Genomic DNA, 17,810 nt, shown 5'->3' with positions numbered 1-17,810 from the left:
CAGTCGTGGCGCGTGGGCTTAATTGCCCCGCGGCATGTGAAGTCTTCCTGCACCAGGGATCCAACCCATGTCGTGTGGTCTGCACTGGCAGGTAGATTCTTGTCCACTGTGGCACCAGTGAAGTCCCGGAGCAGTTTCTTACAGGTGTCCTTGTGCTTGTCTCTCCCTGGGAGTTTTTCTCCAGGACAGTGATACACAGGGTGTGGTCTCAGGGCTGGGGAATTATGTCTTGCAAATAGGGCACTTGTGGCAGAATGTAAATCAACTCTCACTGTTATTTTATTTAACATTTCTTATGCTGATAACACTTTTCCAGGGAAGGAAGATGTGTTCCTTCTCTCTTAGAGGGCTGGTGGACTAGTTTGACTAGCACTGCTCTAGAGTATATTCCTCTGGAGTAGGGTTGCCAGGTTGAAGGGATGTGCCTGTTGAGCTGCAGTGGAGACTGCTTAACTAGAAACTTGTTGATTGGAGATTGTATCAGTGTACACCACATGAACAGTGAGCCTCCGTTCCCCTTGATTGGTTTCCAGTCCTTGCCAACATTTGAAGATTTTTTCTAATGTAAAGTGAAAGTTGCTCAGTCATGTCCAACTCTTTGCAACCCCATGGACTATACAGTCCATGGAATTCTTCAGGCTAGAATCCTGGAGTGGGTAGCCTTTCCCTCCTCCAGGGGATCTTCTCAACCCAGGGATCGAACCCAGGTCTCCCACATCGAAGGCCAATTCTTTACCAGCTGAGCCACAAGGGAAGCCCATTTTTATAATGTAAAAGGTGGGAAATTGTATCTCATTATTGTGTTAATTTTACATATTCCTGATCAGTGCGATTGAGCATCTTTTTATGTGTTGTTAAATATATGACTCTCATCTCTGAATTGCCTGCTTATGTTCTTTTTCCATTTAAAAAGTTTGAATTAATTTGCTTTTCTTTGATTTGTAGGAGTTTTTAAAGTATGTTCTTTGCTCAAGTTCTTTTCATTTAAAAACATTGTAGCTATTTATAGCTTATTCTTTTACTTTATGGTGTGTTTTATGATATTTTAAAATCTTAACCTATTAGCCTTTTGTGCTTTGTACTTGAACTTTAGCGTTCCCTTTTCAGTTTTCTCTCTTTTATTTTTATTTTATTTTATTTTTTTATTTTAATTGGAGGCTAATTACAATATTGTATTGGTTTTGCCATACATTGACATGAATCCACCCCGGGTGTACATCAGTTTTCTCTTAAAAGCTTTAAAATCTTGCTTCTTACACTTGTGTCATTTATTTACCTGCTTGGACTTTTAAATTTTTTTGTTTTTAATACAGGCAAGCAAATTTTTTCCAGCGCTTCCTGACGAGTCCACTTTTTCTTTCCTTAGTTCTCATGGCCTCATACTCAGATTTCCTCCTGGTTTTGTGTGGTGCAGGTCCTTCCCTTTCCCAGACTCTGCCGTCCTTAAATGCTCTTGTCTCAGACCTTTTGTTGGGTTTTTTTCTCCTGCAGATACCGTGCATGTGTGCTCAGCGTGAACCCCAGCCTCGTGTCTTTCTAAGCTCCGGCCCACAGTAGGGTTTCGATTCATGCTGGAATGAGTGTGTGAGTGAACGAGTGACCTAGACACGGAGTCTGCTTCGCGAGGTGAAAGTAGCAGGGCGCTGGGCCTGGGAGGAGGAAAGAGTCTGGAGGAGCAGGCAGAAGGAGGTCAATAATAGGTGGACACATTTGGTCTTAGCTTCTTAGTCATAGTAATGAGCTTTCTCTGGTGGTGGTTTCTGACCTTTGAATTTGTACATTTTCCCATTTTCACAGATACCACCTGAATCTGGCAAATTCTTATGACCTTCCGGTGATTCTCTCAAACAGGGTTTCTTGGAGAAGGTGCAGTGTACAGGGACCCTGCCCTATAAAATACAGGTCATCATGGTAGACAGTTGCTCAGTGGTGTCTGACTCTGTGACCCCCATGGACTGCAGCACGCCAGACTTCCCTGTCCTTCACTATCTCCTGGAGTTTGATCAAACTCCTGTCCATCGAGTTGGTGATGCCATCCAACCAGCTCATCCTCTGTTATCCCCTTCTCCTCATAGGTAGGCATAGGTTTTTACACTGAATGTCAGAAGACCCCGTTCTAGTTCATCCATGGCTGTAATTACCTCTGTGATCTTAGGTGACCTTAAAATTCATGGTGCTTTTGAGTGTTCAACAGTCTTTCAGTCCTCTCTGAGTTGAGTAGAAACCTTTCTTTGTGCAAGTTTCAAAATAAATTTTTCTTCTTGACTTGGGCAGTAGTTACACAGGTGTTTATAATAGCTCAGTAAATTACACTTATATCTTGCACACATTTCTAAATGTTTTATTTCACAATGAAGGAGGTTTTAAAAACCCACAAAAGACAAGGCTTTTTTACATCCCTCATGAGCCAAAAAAAATTCAAGTTGGATTAAAGGCTTGGATATAGAAAGGAAAATCGTAAGAGCCAGAAGAAAACACAGATAAGTGTGTGTGTGTCGGGGTTGCCAGGACCACCCCCAGGCTCCGTGACTTGCTGGGATTCACTGGACTACACACTTAAACTTGTACTCATGGCTAATATTTATTACCATGAAAGGATAAAAAGCAGCAGTCTGGAGGAAACCAGGTGCACGCTTCTGAAAGTCCTCTTCCAGTTGAGGCACGTGGGACATGAGTAATTCTTCAGCAGGGAGTTAGGACAACTCACGCAAGTTATGACAACACGTGTGAAGTGTTGTGTGCAGGGGAGGTTCATTAGAGACTCATTACTGAAGGCTTTTATTTGGTGCTCTTCACATTGGCACCTTCTGCCTAACACATTCCAAAATTCCAGATTCTCAGGAGGAAAGCATGTGTTGAGCATACAGCATATTGTTTGCACAAACAGTTCAGACACAGCGAGTCAGTCTTCATCAGCCCTGGCAATGGTGGGAACCCTCCTGAAATCCAAGCTTTCCCATGGCAGCCAAGGACTGGCCTTGACTGACAAAACCTTGTAAGGACAGCAGTCTCAGGCCCACTGTGTTAACTCTTTCCTGTAGAATATAATATTTTTATAATCTTAGAGTTAAAAGGCATTTCTAAGCATGGCTAGAAACTCAGAAGCCATAAAATGAAGGAGTGGTACATTGATATGTGAAAAACTTAGATACGATAAGAAAAAAGTCACTAGGCATACTGGGGAAAAAAGTATTTTAATGTATGGGGGAACAGGCGGACATTTTTTTAATATTATATAAAAGCTTTTAGAACTTAGCAGGTCAAAAGAATAAGGAAATTCGCTGAAGAAAATATTTCGAATGACCAATAAATATTTGAAGAGGTACTTTACCTCGTAATAAAATATATATGAAACAGTGTTGTGGTTCTTCCTCATCTGTCATATTCAGCTAAGATGGATTACTTACAATCTTGGTAAGATTGATTAGATTACTCAGTGTAGGTGGGAATATAGGGAAATTGGTATTTACATGTACTGCTCGTGGTATAAAGGAGCATAAACTTTTGAAGGGCATTTTTCCAAAATCTCTTAAACTTGTCACTCCTACACTTTGCCTCAATAGTTCCATTTCTAGGGCTTTAGCTTACAGAAACCCACCCAAGTGCACTGATACACAGGGATAAAGATGTTCTTGGGAGCATTGTTTGTGGCACTGTAAATCTGGTAATAGCACACATAGTTGCATAAATCATACTGCTTCTAAAGTTGCTGTTATCGATTTGATCTTTATTTAGTGCCAAGTGACTGAACTGGACTGATGGAAAGATACTTAAAATTTTATACATATCTCAAGGTTTTTTTGGTTTTTTTTTTGGTGTAATTCTTTTGATATTAAAACCTGACCCGAATGGATGTGAGGTTCTTTATAATTGACTATCCCACACAGTAAGACATATCCGTATGTCTTACTGCAGAAATCTGAATGTATCTAATTATAAGAACTGCCCTAGAACACACAATGCGGTTGGGGTTATTTGAAATACAAAGCATATACACTTTATTTTAATTAAAAAATCTGAGAAGCCCTGAGACATGCATTACTCCATGTGTTTGTGTTAATTAAAAGGAAAAAAAGACAAACTGTAAAATAGTATGTGTTATATTTCCAGTTTTTAGGTTAAAATAATAGTTTAGAATATATTCCCCACATTGAACAGTGATGATCTGAGGGTATGGTGATGTCAGTGAAATTAAGTCAGTATGGGTTTGAATAAGAGGAATAACATCACCGTTGATGGAACTTGCTCTTGACTCTAGAATAATGTCTGTCATACCTCAGATGCTTTGGTGATGACCTGGAGGATCTCAGTTCCTACAGCTGAACACTAAGTCCTTGCGAAGGGTGAACTTGAATGTTAGATTCCTCTTGAATTTTCAGAATGTGTGGTTGCACTTCTTGTTTCTGAATAGTCACGTTTGGGGTTAGAGGCCTGTTTCTGAATAGGCACGTCTGGGGTTAGAGGCCTGTTTCTGAATAGGCACGTCTGGGGTGAGAGGCCTGTTTCTGAATAGGCATGTCTGGGGTGAGAGGCCTGTTTCTGAATAGGCACGTCTGGGGTTAGAGGCCTGATGCGGACTGTCACTTTCACGGGGCTCAGTGTCCAGGGTTGAGGGGAAAGGCACAGGTTCTCCTCCTCTTGCGCCTCTGACAACAGGATTCAGCCTCCATCCTGTTGCCAAATGTTTCCCCCTATGTTGTTGACTTTGTAGGCTGAAAAGATCAGTGGTTGATTATATCTGCATTTTTATTTACATTTCTTTTCATAAAGTTGAACACAGTTGATGATGGTTTATTGAAAGTACCACTGTTACTCAGAATGATGCATCTGTGTGACACTGACCTCCTCGAAGGGTGTACAGGCTTTGCCTTCTTAAGCGTGCTCGACTTCTCTAACAGGGACCCCCATGTGATGTCCAGTGCCCTTTCTTTCCATTCCCACATTCCCATCAGCAGCAATTTTACTGTGTAGGGATGTTATCTTTTCCTTTCTAGTGAGGGAGAAAGTGTTCAGTGCTCTGCTGGGCATGCAGAAGCAGCACCCACATGAGTGTATGAAAAATGAAAGGGACCAGACGTTACTTGATTTTTTTTTTTTTTAAGCCTTTGGCACAGGTTCTGCAGATCAGTTTCTTATGAAGAATCTAGCCCTGCCTTCTTCCACAGAACAGTTCTAAGTTTTTGTAGCTCAGATCTGTAGTTTCCACTGCCTGAGATCTCCGAGGCTCTGAGGCAGGGCAGAGACGCCTTATCTCTGACTTCCACAGATACTGTGGATTGAATCCATTGTTCTTAAGCTCTTACAGCAGTGTTTCAGCTGCTAGCAAATTGAAGTTTGCTCTGCTCATCTGAGTCAGCGTGCACACCTCTCCTCTAGTCCTTCCTTTACGATGTTAAAAGCTGAACTTGAGACTTTGTTTGGATTTCACCAGTTTTTCCACTAATGTCCTCTTTCTGTTCTGGGATCCAGTCCAGGTTGCCACACTGCATTGAGCTGTCACGTCTCCCCAGACTCCTCTGGTCTGTGACCGTTTCTTGGTCTTCTGTTTCACGATCTTGAAAATCTTGGGCAGTACTGGCCATGGATCCTGTAGGATGTATTTTGACTTGGTGTTGGTTTGTTTGTGTTACCCCATGTCTGGATGGAGGTCGTGAGTTTTCAGAAGGAATACCGCAGAGGTGAAACGCCCTTCTTGTCACGTTTGGGGGCCTGATGCCCACCATGGCCTCACCTGGTTATCCAGTTGTACCACTGTGGAGTTAACGTCTTCCTCATCCTCTCTTCTGTTCTTTGGAAGCAAGTCGCTCAATCTAGTCTACCCTGCAGGGGTGATGGGTAGAGGCAGGAAATAAGGTCTGTCTCCTGTAGGGGGAAGTACCTACACATATATTCGTTGAAATTCTGGTAAGAAAGACTTGTCCCTCTCCCTCCGTGCGTGCAGCCATTCAGTCGTTTATTTATGTCACTGGGTCGTGTGGATTTCGTTTATACTTTGGGCTAGAATCCAGTACTGTGTTCTTAGTTCCTCGGTGTGTTCCAGCTGTGACTGAGCCGGAGCTCTTTCAGGGTGGTTCCTGCATCCTTCTGACTCATTCCAGGCCCCCTTTCCTATCTGGCCCCCTTTCTTTTCTGCAGGATGCTTCGGGTCCACCTGGTTTTTCCCTCACCCTGGCCCTAGAGTTGGGCTCCTTTGCCTCGAGAATGTTTTTAAAAACTAAGATCTGGGTCCTGGGTGTGCTTGTTGCTGCTAGATTGTGCCAGGTTGTCATTGCCTCTAGGCTCCCCATGGAGATACATATCTGCATATCTATATTTATGTATCTGTATCTTTGTGTGTGTGTGCGCGTGTATATATAGATAAATCTTTCTCTGAAAATTATTATGGAAATTTTAAGTATACACTAAAGCACAAATTCTCAGTATCTATCCCATAGCTTATACAGTTATCAACTAATGACCAATCTTGGTGTCATTTATATGGCTTCTCCCTATAGCTCACCCCAGCACCCCCAATTATTTATTTTAAAATGAGGACTTGAATGACTATTTTTATTCATTTTTACTTTTTGAAATAATTATATATATTTAAGGTGTACAACATGATAATTTGATATACATTTACATAATGAAATGAATAGTTCAGTCAAGCCAATTAAAATATCTTTCTCACAGCTGCCTTCTTTTTTTGGTGAGGTAAACACCTGAAATTTACTCTTTCAGCAGATTTCCAGTACATTCTCGATTATTTGATGTAAATCTAAGTTGCTGTTTTATTTCACTTGTAGATATTTCAGTCTTTATCTCTGGAAGGAAAGAACTCTTAAATTTTTAAAATTTTTAAATAACTTTTAAAGTTGAGGTATCGTAGAGACAGTAGAAAATATAGAGCTTGTGACTTTTTATAATATATATCTTTGTAATCACCACTCAGAATGTTAGATGTAGGACATTTTCAGCCCCTTCAAAGGCTCCCTAATCACTACTGATCATTTTTATATTAACCTCTCAAAAAAGAAACATAACCACAATACAGTGATAACATCTAAAAAATGAACACTAATTAACAGAAGTCAAATATCCAGTCATTTGCCGTTGGTAAATTCCCCTTTCACTTCTCCCCTCCCCTGCAGCGTATTGATTGAACAGATGTAAACTTTGAGTGTGTTAGTTATTTATGCTCTACTTCATCACAGACTGGGTTTTGCTGAAAGCATCCCTATGGTGTTAAGATGTTTCTCAGTGGCTTTCTTGGTGGAAATTTATCTTTCACTGTCTGGTTGGCTAATTCCAGTAGGTAGTGGGCAGTGATTCTGTCTTTGCAGAAATTGCATTAGTAAGAAATGGTTTGGTTTCACCAAAGATCTGTTATCCCTGGTATGTGATTAAAGTTCTCCTCTCTCTTATCTAGAAGGTTTCTTAAAAACTTTTGTATCTTTTCTGGTATCCACATCCTTTAGAAACACTGAATAGTTTTGTAAGTAGGAGAGAAATTTAGCCTTGTTTTCTTCCCTTCTAGAGGTTAAATGACCAGGACAGTTCTAAGACAGTATAATGAGCTAGTAAACCTTTTTAGTGTTGTTTCACAGTGGGGCCAAAATCATCCACAGGGCTAGCTATGCTTAAAGTTCTGACTGAAGGATCTGCGTATAGAAAAAAGGATTAAGCAAGAAAAGTGACTAGTCTCGATCCTGTTTGATTTGCTAAGTTCTCCTTTTTTCTTTTTATGTTATAGATCAGCTTGAACGAGTCTTTTTACGACTTGGACATGCTGAAACAGATGAGCAGTTACAGAATATCATATCTAAATTCCTTCCTCCTGTTTTGCTCAAGCTGTCCAGCACCCAAGAAGGCGTGCGCAAAAAGGTAAGCGTGCTGGGACTCTTGCAGGGGAATTAAATGGGGAATACATGGATGTATTTTATGAAGTGAGTTTTCTGTTCCTATTATCGAAATCTAGCTTCATGAACCCAGTTAAGGCCTTTCACAAATGGACAGTAAGTCCATAACCTCCTTCGGTGATTTCAGAGTACCTTTTGAATGCTTAGCACAGCTACTTTTAGCTCCAGCTGTAAACTTGGCATCAGTAGTAGATAATAATAGTTGAGATAATTGTTCTGGAATGTATGGAGGCCTGATCTAAAATCCATGCTCTTGAGTCCAGTATGAAAAGTGGTGGTTGTTCAGTTGTTAAGTTGTGTCCAACTCTGCGACCACGTGAACTGCAACACGCTAGACTCCTCTGTCCTTCACTATCTCCTGGAGTTTGTTCAAATTCATGTTCATTGAGTTGGTGATGCTCTCTAACCATCTTATCCTCTGTTGCCCCCCCTTCTCCTTTTGCCTTCAATCTTTTCCAGCATCAGGGTCTTTTCCAGTGAGTCAGCTCTTTGCATCAGGGGTGCAAAAATCTTCTTTAATCATTGGCTATGAATATGAGCTTAATTTAAAGGGATTACCAAGGCACCAGGGATTTCCTGGCGAAGGGAATGGCAACCCACTCCAGTATTCTAGCCTGGAGAATCCCATGGACAGAGGATTCTGGTGGGCTACAGTCCATGGGGTCACAAAGAGTCAGACGTAACTGAGCAGCTAAGCATGACAATGAATATGAACTTAATTTAAGGTAAGCAAAAGAGATGTTTTTAAAAGCAAGGCACTCTTGCGTAGCTCCTGTTTTAGGATTTTTGTAAAGAACTATACTAAAGGTTGCATAACTGTGACATCAAGATGTTCTTTTTTAACCTGATGTTCTACAGGGAACATTTGGACTCTTCAGTTTAAAATAGTTCATTAGTCTTCCCGTGTATTTATACTGGACTTTCAGGTTTTTGAGCTATCATCAGATTTCATCCCTTGGGCCACTCTAATTGATTGGCAGTGACCTTCCTGGAGGTCTGCCCTGAGAGGGATTTTGAGGCCTGGTTTGAGTTCAGTAGAGAAAAAGTATCTTTAAAAATGTCTGTTATGTTTACAGGAAGGAATAGGACATTCTTATCATATATTAATATTTGGCATGCCTGTTGTTAATAACTGCTTTGATGAGATAAATATGTGTTTATGTCATTTTCCTATTTAAAACTCTCCTATGGCCTTTTACCCTCAGAATAGCAAGGTATAAAAGGCTTTCATGCGTTGGTTTCTGTTTCCTTATTTAGTCTCATCATTCATTTGGCAAATATTTGCTGAGTACCTTTTATATGCCAGGTGTTAGGAATACCTTGGTGAAGGAAAGAAATGTCTAGTTAGGGAGACCAGTATTAAACCATCAGGCAAATAGTATAGAGTTAAAATTGCAATCAGTGCTAAGATGGAAAAGGAGCCTATGAAAAAATATATTTGGGGACTTAAGTTAAATGTAGGGTGTAAGGAAGGCCTCTGTGATGTGTCGGAAGTAGCTAGGCGGAGAAATGGAGACCAGTAAGGGCAGAGAAGGCCCTGTAGAGATTCTGAACTGGAACTGAGCATAAGGCCGGCAGGGAGCTGAAGGGGGCCACGGTGCTGCACCCAGCGCATCAGAGGAAGGGCTGGGAGGTCAGGCACGGGGAGTCCAGTGGCAGTTTGCCAGGGGTGTTGGCGGTAGTGACACCATCACTCTGGCTGTGGGGTGAAGAAAGACATGCAGTGGAGACCAGGAGAGGAAATAGGAAGAAGTTTTTGTGTTAGTCTAGGTTTCTAGGCTGAGTATTTTCAGTAAGGTGTTTTTTTTTTTTTTTAATTTTTTAAACTTATTTACTTAGGATTTTTACGTTTCCGTGTGTTTTTATCTTTTATAGAAAATCATTTATCTCTAACCATCTATATGTTTGGTTGTATATTGTTCACCTCTATCATACTGTTTCTCTTAATACTCTTTTACCATTCAAGTGGAGAAATTCCATTCTTGTTTCTACTTTTTTTGTTGGTACCAAATTTTTTTTTTTAAAGGACAGAGAACACCTTTTTAAAAGGAATTTGCAGTCTTTTTTTAAGAAGTACCTGTTTGTTTGACTGCATCGGCTCTTCGTTGGCGCCACGCAGGATCTTTCGTTGTGGCACAAGGGCTCAGTAGTGCTGCAGGCAGGCTGTCTCTACTTGTACCTGAGCTTAGTTGCTCTGTGGGATGCGGGATCTTCGTTCCCCAACCAGGAATTGAACCCTCGTCCTCTGCATTGTAAGGCAGATTTTTAACCAAGGACTACCAGGAGAGTCTCAGAAAACAGCTTTTAGAATTTTTTAAAAGTGTATTTTTCTTCTGTTTGTATTTAAATTATTCCTTTTTTTGTTTTCCTTTAGTATATTTTTCTCACATAAGATTTCAGTTTATATAGTAATGATAAAGGTAATTATGTGCCAGGAAAAGTGCTAATAATAACTTAAATCCTCACAAGATTATGTGAGGTATAAATATGATTTTCATTTTATAGACAAAAGTGAGACTTGGAATGATTGTCACTTGTTTAAGGTCACATTAAAAAATAAAGAAACAGAACCGAAAACGGGTTCAGCTGAAGATTTCTTTTTGATTACTCTTTTGGTTATACTCTTTGGGCTTCCCTGGTAGCTAAGCTGGTAAAGAATTTGCCTGCAATGCAGGAGACCCTGGTTCGATTCCTGGGTCGAGAAAATCCCCTGGAGATGGGAATAGGCTACCCACTTCAGTTTTCTTGGGCTTCCCTGATGGCTCAGTTGGTAAAGAATCCATCTGCCTGCTTTGTGGGAGACCTGGGTTCGATCCCTGGGTTGGGAAGATCTCCTGGAGAAGGGAAAGACTACCCACTACAGTATTCTGGCCTGAAGAATTTCATGGCCAGAGTAGCCTGGCAGGCTGTAGCATGGGTTGCAAAGAGTCAGACAGAACTGAGCGACTTTCACTTTCACTTATACTCCATTGTTATACTGATGAGCAGTATTAGGTTATTTTAATTTTGACTTAATAATTAGTTTATAAGAATATTGTTTTTAGTTTCAAAATTGTGTAAAATTTGCATGGATTTATTGCATTCTGATTGGAAACCACAGTGAGCAAATGCCCTAATCTTTTAAAGTATATAATTTCTGATCATAAAAACTATTCATAAGATTAAAAAAATAGTTCCTTTGTGTGGAATATGGGAGCTCAGTGCATGGAGAGGCCACTCAACACTGTGCTTTCATTTCTCTAGAAGCCTGTCTTCTAGTCCTGTTGTAAACTGATAGTGAATTACAGTCTCCTACTACTGTTGTAAATATTCTGATTTTCTTTTTAATAATTTCACCTGGATGCCTTTTGGTGCACAAATTGAAGATCTTGTCTTTCTTAGTAACTTATAATATGTTACATGCTTTTCTTATTTTTTAAATCCCATTTAAAGTTTTTTTTTAACCCCATTACCTCTCATTTGAGATTGGTATTGTAACCAGTGTTTTCCTTCCTTGTAGGTTTGATTGGTGAATCTTTGGCTCAGCTAGCCAGTTTAACTTTATTTACTCTGGCTGCATCTCTTCATCGATATAATTGACATGTCACTTTTTTTTTGAGGTTTGGATCGAGGGCATTTTATGTCGGTCGTTCTGGTCACTAACCTCACTCATCGCTCATCCGTTCTCAGTCTCTCCACCTCTCCCTGTCCTTCCTTACTGTCTCATCCTCATTCTCTGTGTAGGCCTTTGATCACCTGTATTCTGTTTTAATATAATGATTAATCAAACCGATCTATCCACATTCTTAACATTTCAGTCATTAATTTGTATCTGAGTAAACAAAATGTTTTACTCAGTTACCAGCAAATAAATTATTTTTTCTTGATCAAATTTCTTCCCTCTCCCTCTGCCCTTCTATTTCTTACCTCTTTGGAAAGCACTGAGGATCTGAGCTGTTTTGTGGTTGGATCCTGTCTGAAGCTTTGAATCACTTAACTGTTGTTAGAATTCTAAGCAATAGCCGCCTCTTTTCTTCAGTTTACTTTTTACATTTGTTCTCTTACTGCCTCCCCACTCCTCACTGTGTGTTCTCCAAGATATTTATCAATAAAAATATGTAGGTTAAAGATCTTTTCCAAAGAAGGCATAGCTGCTTCTTTGTTTTTCAAGCTGTAGAATTCAGGAAAAAATATTTCATTTTTATATTGCATTGTGTAGCATGTCAGGTTTTTAGAAACTTGTTAATTTGAAAATTGACCTTTGGAGCTTTTTCCCTAGAAGTTTGCCTTTGATTTTCTTATCATATTCCAAATAATGCTGACTTTGATCTATTGGTGAATTTTTCTAACCTTTTTACAAAAAGCTTAAAGGAAATATGTGAACATGTATTTACTTTGAGTGATGAGTAGTACAGGTGATTTTTTTGAAAACAACTTTGAATCCTGTGGAATATTATGCAACTATTAAAGAATGAGTTAGGTCTGAATTAAGAAGCTTATATATTTTTAACTGGAAACAAAGTGGACTCTATGCTGATGTTAATGATATATAGCTCATTTTTATAAAAAGTAAAGATGTAAAATCTAAAGATGTAAATATGTTTGTAGAAGTTTATGTGACTGCAGAGAAAGAAGTGAGGAAGAACACTGGACTGTTAGCACTGATGTCTTCGAGTGGCTGTGAATGGACTAGGGAAAAGGGATGATTATAACTGTTTTCGATTTATTGTAATAAATGGGTTTTTCTATTATAATTTTGAAAAAGCAAAATAGAATAAGTATTAAAGATATAATTATTGTGTATTTTGTTTTATATTATAAAATATCTATTTTATTTGCTTTTTTTTGCATATCATTTCTGTTGATAAAGAGGTTTTGCTGTTAAGTAAGTGTGAAAACTTCTGGCCTAAGGGAAAAGAGATTTAAGAGCTGAGATACCTGTTTACATTCTAAGCATTGTGCTAGACTCTGACATATCTTTTCATTTAATCCTCACAATGGCCTGTGAAGTGTTATCGTTTGATTTCTGCAAATGAGGAAAAGTGGTTCTGAAAATGATAATCATGCAAAGCATTCACTGCCTATGTGATCATTGTCTCTCAATTCATTACAGCTTAGTTAACAGCTCTGCGGGGTATAGATGCTCATGTTATTCCCATTTTATTGAGGAAAAAGCTGAGGCTCAGAGAAGCTAAATAATTAGCTTTGTGGTACATGGGATTTTATACCTGAGAGATGATCCCAAACTAAGTAATTTCTGCCAGGCTTTGCCTCCACTTGATGGCAAACATGTTCTTTCTTTCTCTTACGTATGAAAGTGAATTCAGTACCTGAAGGGTCAGTGAGTGAAAGCTGGGGATGAAAGAATGACAGAGCAGTAACATAATTTGCCTGCACGTTGTTTTGACTCCGGGCTTCCCTAGTGACTCAGCTGGTAAAGAATCCACCTTCAGTGCGAGAGACCTGGGTTCGATCCCTGGGTTGGGAAGATCCCTTGGAGAAGGAAAAGGCTACCCACTCCAGTATTCTGACCTGGAGAATTCCATGCACTGTTTGGTCCATGGGGTTGCAGATAGTTGGAGACGACTGAGCGACTTTCACTTTATTTTGACTCCAGGTGGTGGAGGCTTGATGTATGTTTCCCTTTTATTTGTTTTGAAGTATTAGCTACTTGGTCAGATTTTTAATTATTTTGAAATATGGCTATCTGGTCAGACTTTAATGATATGTACAGTCCTGTGCTTATACTAGTGGGCTTCCCTGGTGGCTCAGAGGTTAAAGCATCTGCCCGCAGTGAGGGAGACCTGGGTTTGATCCCTGGGTCGGGAAGATCCCCTGTAGAAGGAAATGGTGCTTATACTAATACCTTTTGCAAATAGAACCAATATAATAATTGGACTTTTGGTTATTATGTAATTGTTAATAAAGGATATAGATATTTGTCACAAATCTAGAATGCAGTTATAAACATTAGACCATTTTTATCATAAAAATAAGACTTATATAAAAGCAGAGTATTTTTTAGTAAAAGCTTATGTATAAATAGTTTCAGCATGTAAAGTTTTATTGTCAATGAAACTCAGAGTTAGTTCCCGACCAGGGATTGGATTTGGGCCATCTCAGTGAAAGCTCCTAGTCTTAATCACTGGACCAGCAGGGAATTCACAGGAGAAATAAGTTTTAGATTTCTACTGTCATATCATTAGAGTACATTTCCTGTTTTAAGGAAAATGGGATATGTTATGTAGAATTCTAGTTTTCATAAAATTAAAATTAAAACTGACCACTGCTGGTGGGAGTGTCCGTTAGTATAACCACTTTGGAAAACTGCTTGGAAATATTCTAAGGTTTATCATATGTATATTTCATGACCAAGCATTTCCAGTCCTGGGTTTATATACAATAAGAATGTATATACGTGTGCACCAAAAGACATAACTAAGAATGTTCTTAGTAACTATTCCTAATGGTCCAAACTGGCACTAATCTAATGTCTATCATGATGGAGGAGAATGGATAAATTCTGGTTTTCTTCCTAATAGAGCAGCGAAAGTGAGCAGCACGGTATGAATATCAGATTAATACAGAATGAAAACACATGAGTTCATCCTGTTTTGTTTATATAAATTTAAATCTGGTTTTGGAAGTCAGGAAGAGGCGTTAGTGAGTTGGGTGCAGGAACTTTGTACTTCTGGTGTTACAAAAATGTGTTTCCTTTGTGAAAATTTATTAAGCCATACACATTCTTAACTTTGCTCTTCAGCTATGTGTTATACTTCCATTAAAAAGTTTACTAATGAACAAATGAATTTAAATGAATGGGTAATAAGAAGAACTGATAGAGACAAAATATTATACACCCATGGCTAGTAATTCTGGAGGTTTACTGACAGGTTAACTGTTGTTGATTTTAGCTGGGGGAAGGACTGGTTCAATGGATTTCTTCATTTTTATGAGTTTATAAACGGTTCCAAGCAGTAGATAGTCACATTTGGAAAGTGAATCAATATTTAAGGTGACAATATTGCTAGAAGAAAATTGAGTAATTACTTGCCTTAAAATTTTAAAACTATGATAAACAAGAGAGTATGTAATTCTGGGCACTGTTGTTTATCTCCATCAGGGATGATTTTCCGTTGGGTCCTTATAGGAATCAGCCTAGCTTAGATTGTCGGAGGAGGGTTGTTTCCTTTGGCCTGTCTCCTCCTGATTTTTTTCCCTGTCATCCAGCTGAATCACAGATCTGAAAGGGCAGGAGGTTGGGTGAGGTAACCATGGTAATGTAGAATTCTCGGTCTTTGCAAAGTACCAGAGTCCTGAGACTGTCTCACAGTGACAGATACTTTAGATGAATTGAGCTCAATTGTCAGTGTGTCTGATAAGGTTAAAAATACAGATCCTGAAGTCAGATCTTGACCATGCCACTTGCTGTCTCAGTAAATTTGAGCAAGTTACTTCAATTCCTGAACCTCTGCTTCTTCCTGGGTCAAATGGGAGTGAAAATAGCACCTCTCCCAGTTGTTTTGAGAATCACATGAGACAAGGAATGCAAAGTGCTGTTCAGCATGGAAACTGCTTGATAAATGTCAGCTATTTTATGATTATTATTATCACTTGTTTAACGAATATTATTAGATTTGTTATTCTTAAAATGCACTTATTTCATGGTTGCTGTAAATAACTGAACTTTTGCTTTGAACATCCCTATAAGCTCTCCTTAATACTTGCTTTGAAGCTAGAGCTCAAATTTCAGAAATGATGGAGAATAGTGTAAGCCGTGCCCTCTGAAATAGTCTCACTTTAAATTCTTGAGTCTTTAGTTAGGCTTTCTATAAATCTTATATCTCAGTGCTCCTTTCTTAGTTAGATAAAGTGGTGTTATCTCACTTTTATAGGAAGACTGGGGTCATTTGACATGAGCCTTTGTAGCTTCCTTTCTTCCCATGAGAATCGTTGCTTGTTGACCTCGGTTTCTGCCGTCTTTTCCCACTTAACGGAGAGGAAGCTTGGTATTACTTACTTTAAACTCTTTAATAGAATCAGATGATCTTCAGAATAAAGTAAAAACTTGTCAGCATTTTACCCAAATCCTTTATCGCCTAAGCCCCGCTTTTCTCTCTTCCCACCTGTGTTTCAGTCGGACTCACTGCACCGTGCTCGTTCAGACCTCTTACACCTGCTTACAGCTGATCTTCTGCTCGGAGTTCCGTCTGCTCTTTGGGACTTTGTTTCCTGTCACTTTCTCCTTGAAGTCCTCCTTGATCTTGGCAGACACGGTTTCTTCTTGAAACTCACAGTACCTTGAATGTGTCTCTTTCTGTAGTACTCTTAGTCTGCAGGGGCTGCTATAACAGTATACCACAGACTCTATGACATAAACAGCATTTATTTCTGACAGTTTTGGAGGCGGGAAGTCCATGACGAGAGAGCCAGCATGGTCAGGTTCTTCATCAGGAACTTCTCATGGTTTATACAGGGCTGTCTTCTTGCTTTATCCTCAGCTGACAGAGAAAGGAAGAACTCCGATATCTTCATCCTCTTATAAGGGCATCCATCCCACCATGGGAACTCTGCCCTCGTGACCTCATCCAAACCTAATTGCCTCCAGATCACAGTGGGGATGACAGTTGCTGTAAGAGTTTTGGGAGACGCAGATGTTCAGTCTGTAGCATGGCGTGTCACAGTCATTTGCTCACCATCTTCTGGGGGACTGTGCCTCAGTATAGGCCTCTGTGGGATCTCGACTTTAATCAACTTAAAGGACATTGTGAAATACACTGCGTAGTAAAATTCTGGTGTATGATTCTTGGGGATAGCATTTTGGAACACGATTCCAATATTCTGTACTCCCTTTCTGGGATGCCAAATTTACATCCTTTACAAGAAAAAAGTAAGATAGGTAATACTTGAGAAATGAATTTGTTTTTGAAATATGATCAAGAATTTCAGCTGACGCCTTCCCCTCTTTTAGGTGATGGAACTGTTGGTCCATCTGAATAAGCGCATCAAAAGCCGCCCCAAGATACAGCTCCCGGTGGAGACCCTGCTGGTTCAGTACCAGGATCCCGCTGCAGTGTCCTTTGTCACGGTGAGTGCTGTCTTGGGCTGTTTTCTGGCCTCCAGTAAGTCTTCCTTCATAATGTCTAGTAGATGTTCGCAGTGTACTGGCCAGCCCAGAATTTCATCCCAGACTGTTTCTAAATGAAACATGAGATGTTTTTCTTCAAATGGACACACTGTTTTTCCATTGAGTATTGACCTGGAGGAAAAGGTAGGAACAGGATAACGCATGACCGTTTCACACAGGGCAAATGTTGGTGTAGTGAGTGATGAGTCAGGTATGTTGATCTATAAAAGAATGATTGATTCTTGGTAAAAGATTATGAGACGTTGGTATGAACAGAAAGAGAAGGGTTATGTAGCATAGAATAAGTAAAGGATGATAGAAGAAGAAAAGTAAAAAGGCAGGAAGAGATAGGAAGGCTGAACTAAAAATAATATATTTGATATATATATATATTATTTATTTAGAAAGATATTCTTTTTAAAAGTGGAGTAAACTGGGGCTGGTAAGAAATATTCCTATTAACTGTTTTCTTCATGAAAATGAAATGTAAAAAATATCGATGCTATGTAACGGCAGATGATGTTCTTTTCTTGGTCCTTGTGGTTCTTAGCGTTGAGGCAGAATCTGTTGGGTCTTATCTAACATCTGGATTCCAAACCTTTGGAGCCACCTGCTGGCCCAGGCATCTTGTCTATTCCTGCTGTGGGCATACAGCTCCGTTATACGTGTCTTCCTCTAAGCAAATAGGGGCAGTGTGTGCCAGTACAACTGCCAAATAGGATGTCTTCAAAGGAATAATTTTATGAAGTCTGTTCTAAAGTCCTTGAGAAAAGCAAATTTCTATCTTATGTGTAAATCTGGATATG

The 17,810-nt window shown here is 39.4% G+C and overlaps 1 protein-coding gene across 3 annotated transcripts in view; it reads left to right on the top strand.

Moving 5' to 3' along the window:
* ECPAS (Ecm29 proteasome adaptor and scaffold) overlaps positions 1–17,810 on the top strand; it is a 111,009-nt gene that overhangs the window by 17,981 nt on the left and 75,218 nt on the right. For all 3 annotated transcript variants that reach the window (XM_055427579.2, XM_055427576.2, XM_055427577.2), the window contains 2 exons: positions 7,733–7,863; positions 16,849–16,965. In XM_055427579.2, coding sequence (XP_055283554.1) covers positions 7,733–7,863; positions 16,849–16,965 — 248 coding nt within the window. The remainder of the gene's footprint in view (positions 1–7,732; positions 7,864–16,848; positions 16,966–17,810) is intronic.

The sequence above is a fragment of the Moschus berezovskii genome, chromosome 7 (genome assembly GCF_049115385.1).
Source record: "Moschus berezovskii isolate FMDL1 chromosome 7, NW_MosBer_1.0, whole genome shotgun sequence".
NCBI classification, from domain to species: Eukaryota; Metazoa; Chordata; class Mammalia; order Artiodactyla; family Moschidae; genus Moschus; species Moschus berezovskii.
Note: the sequence above shows the minus strand (reverse complement) of the source record. Positions and strands in the feature narration are given on the sequence as shown.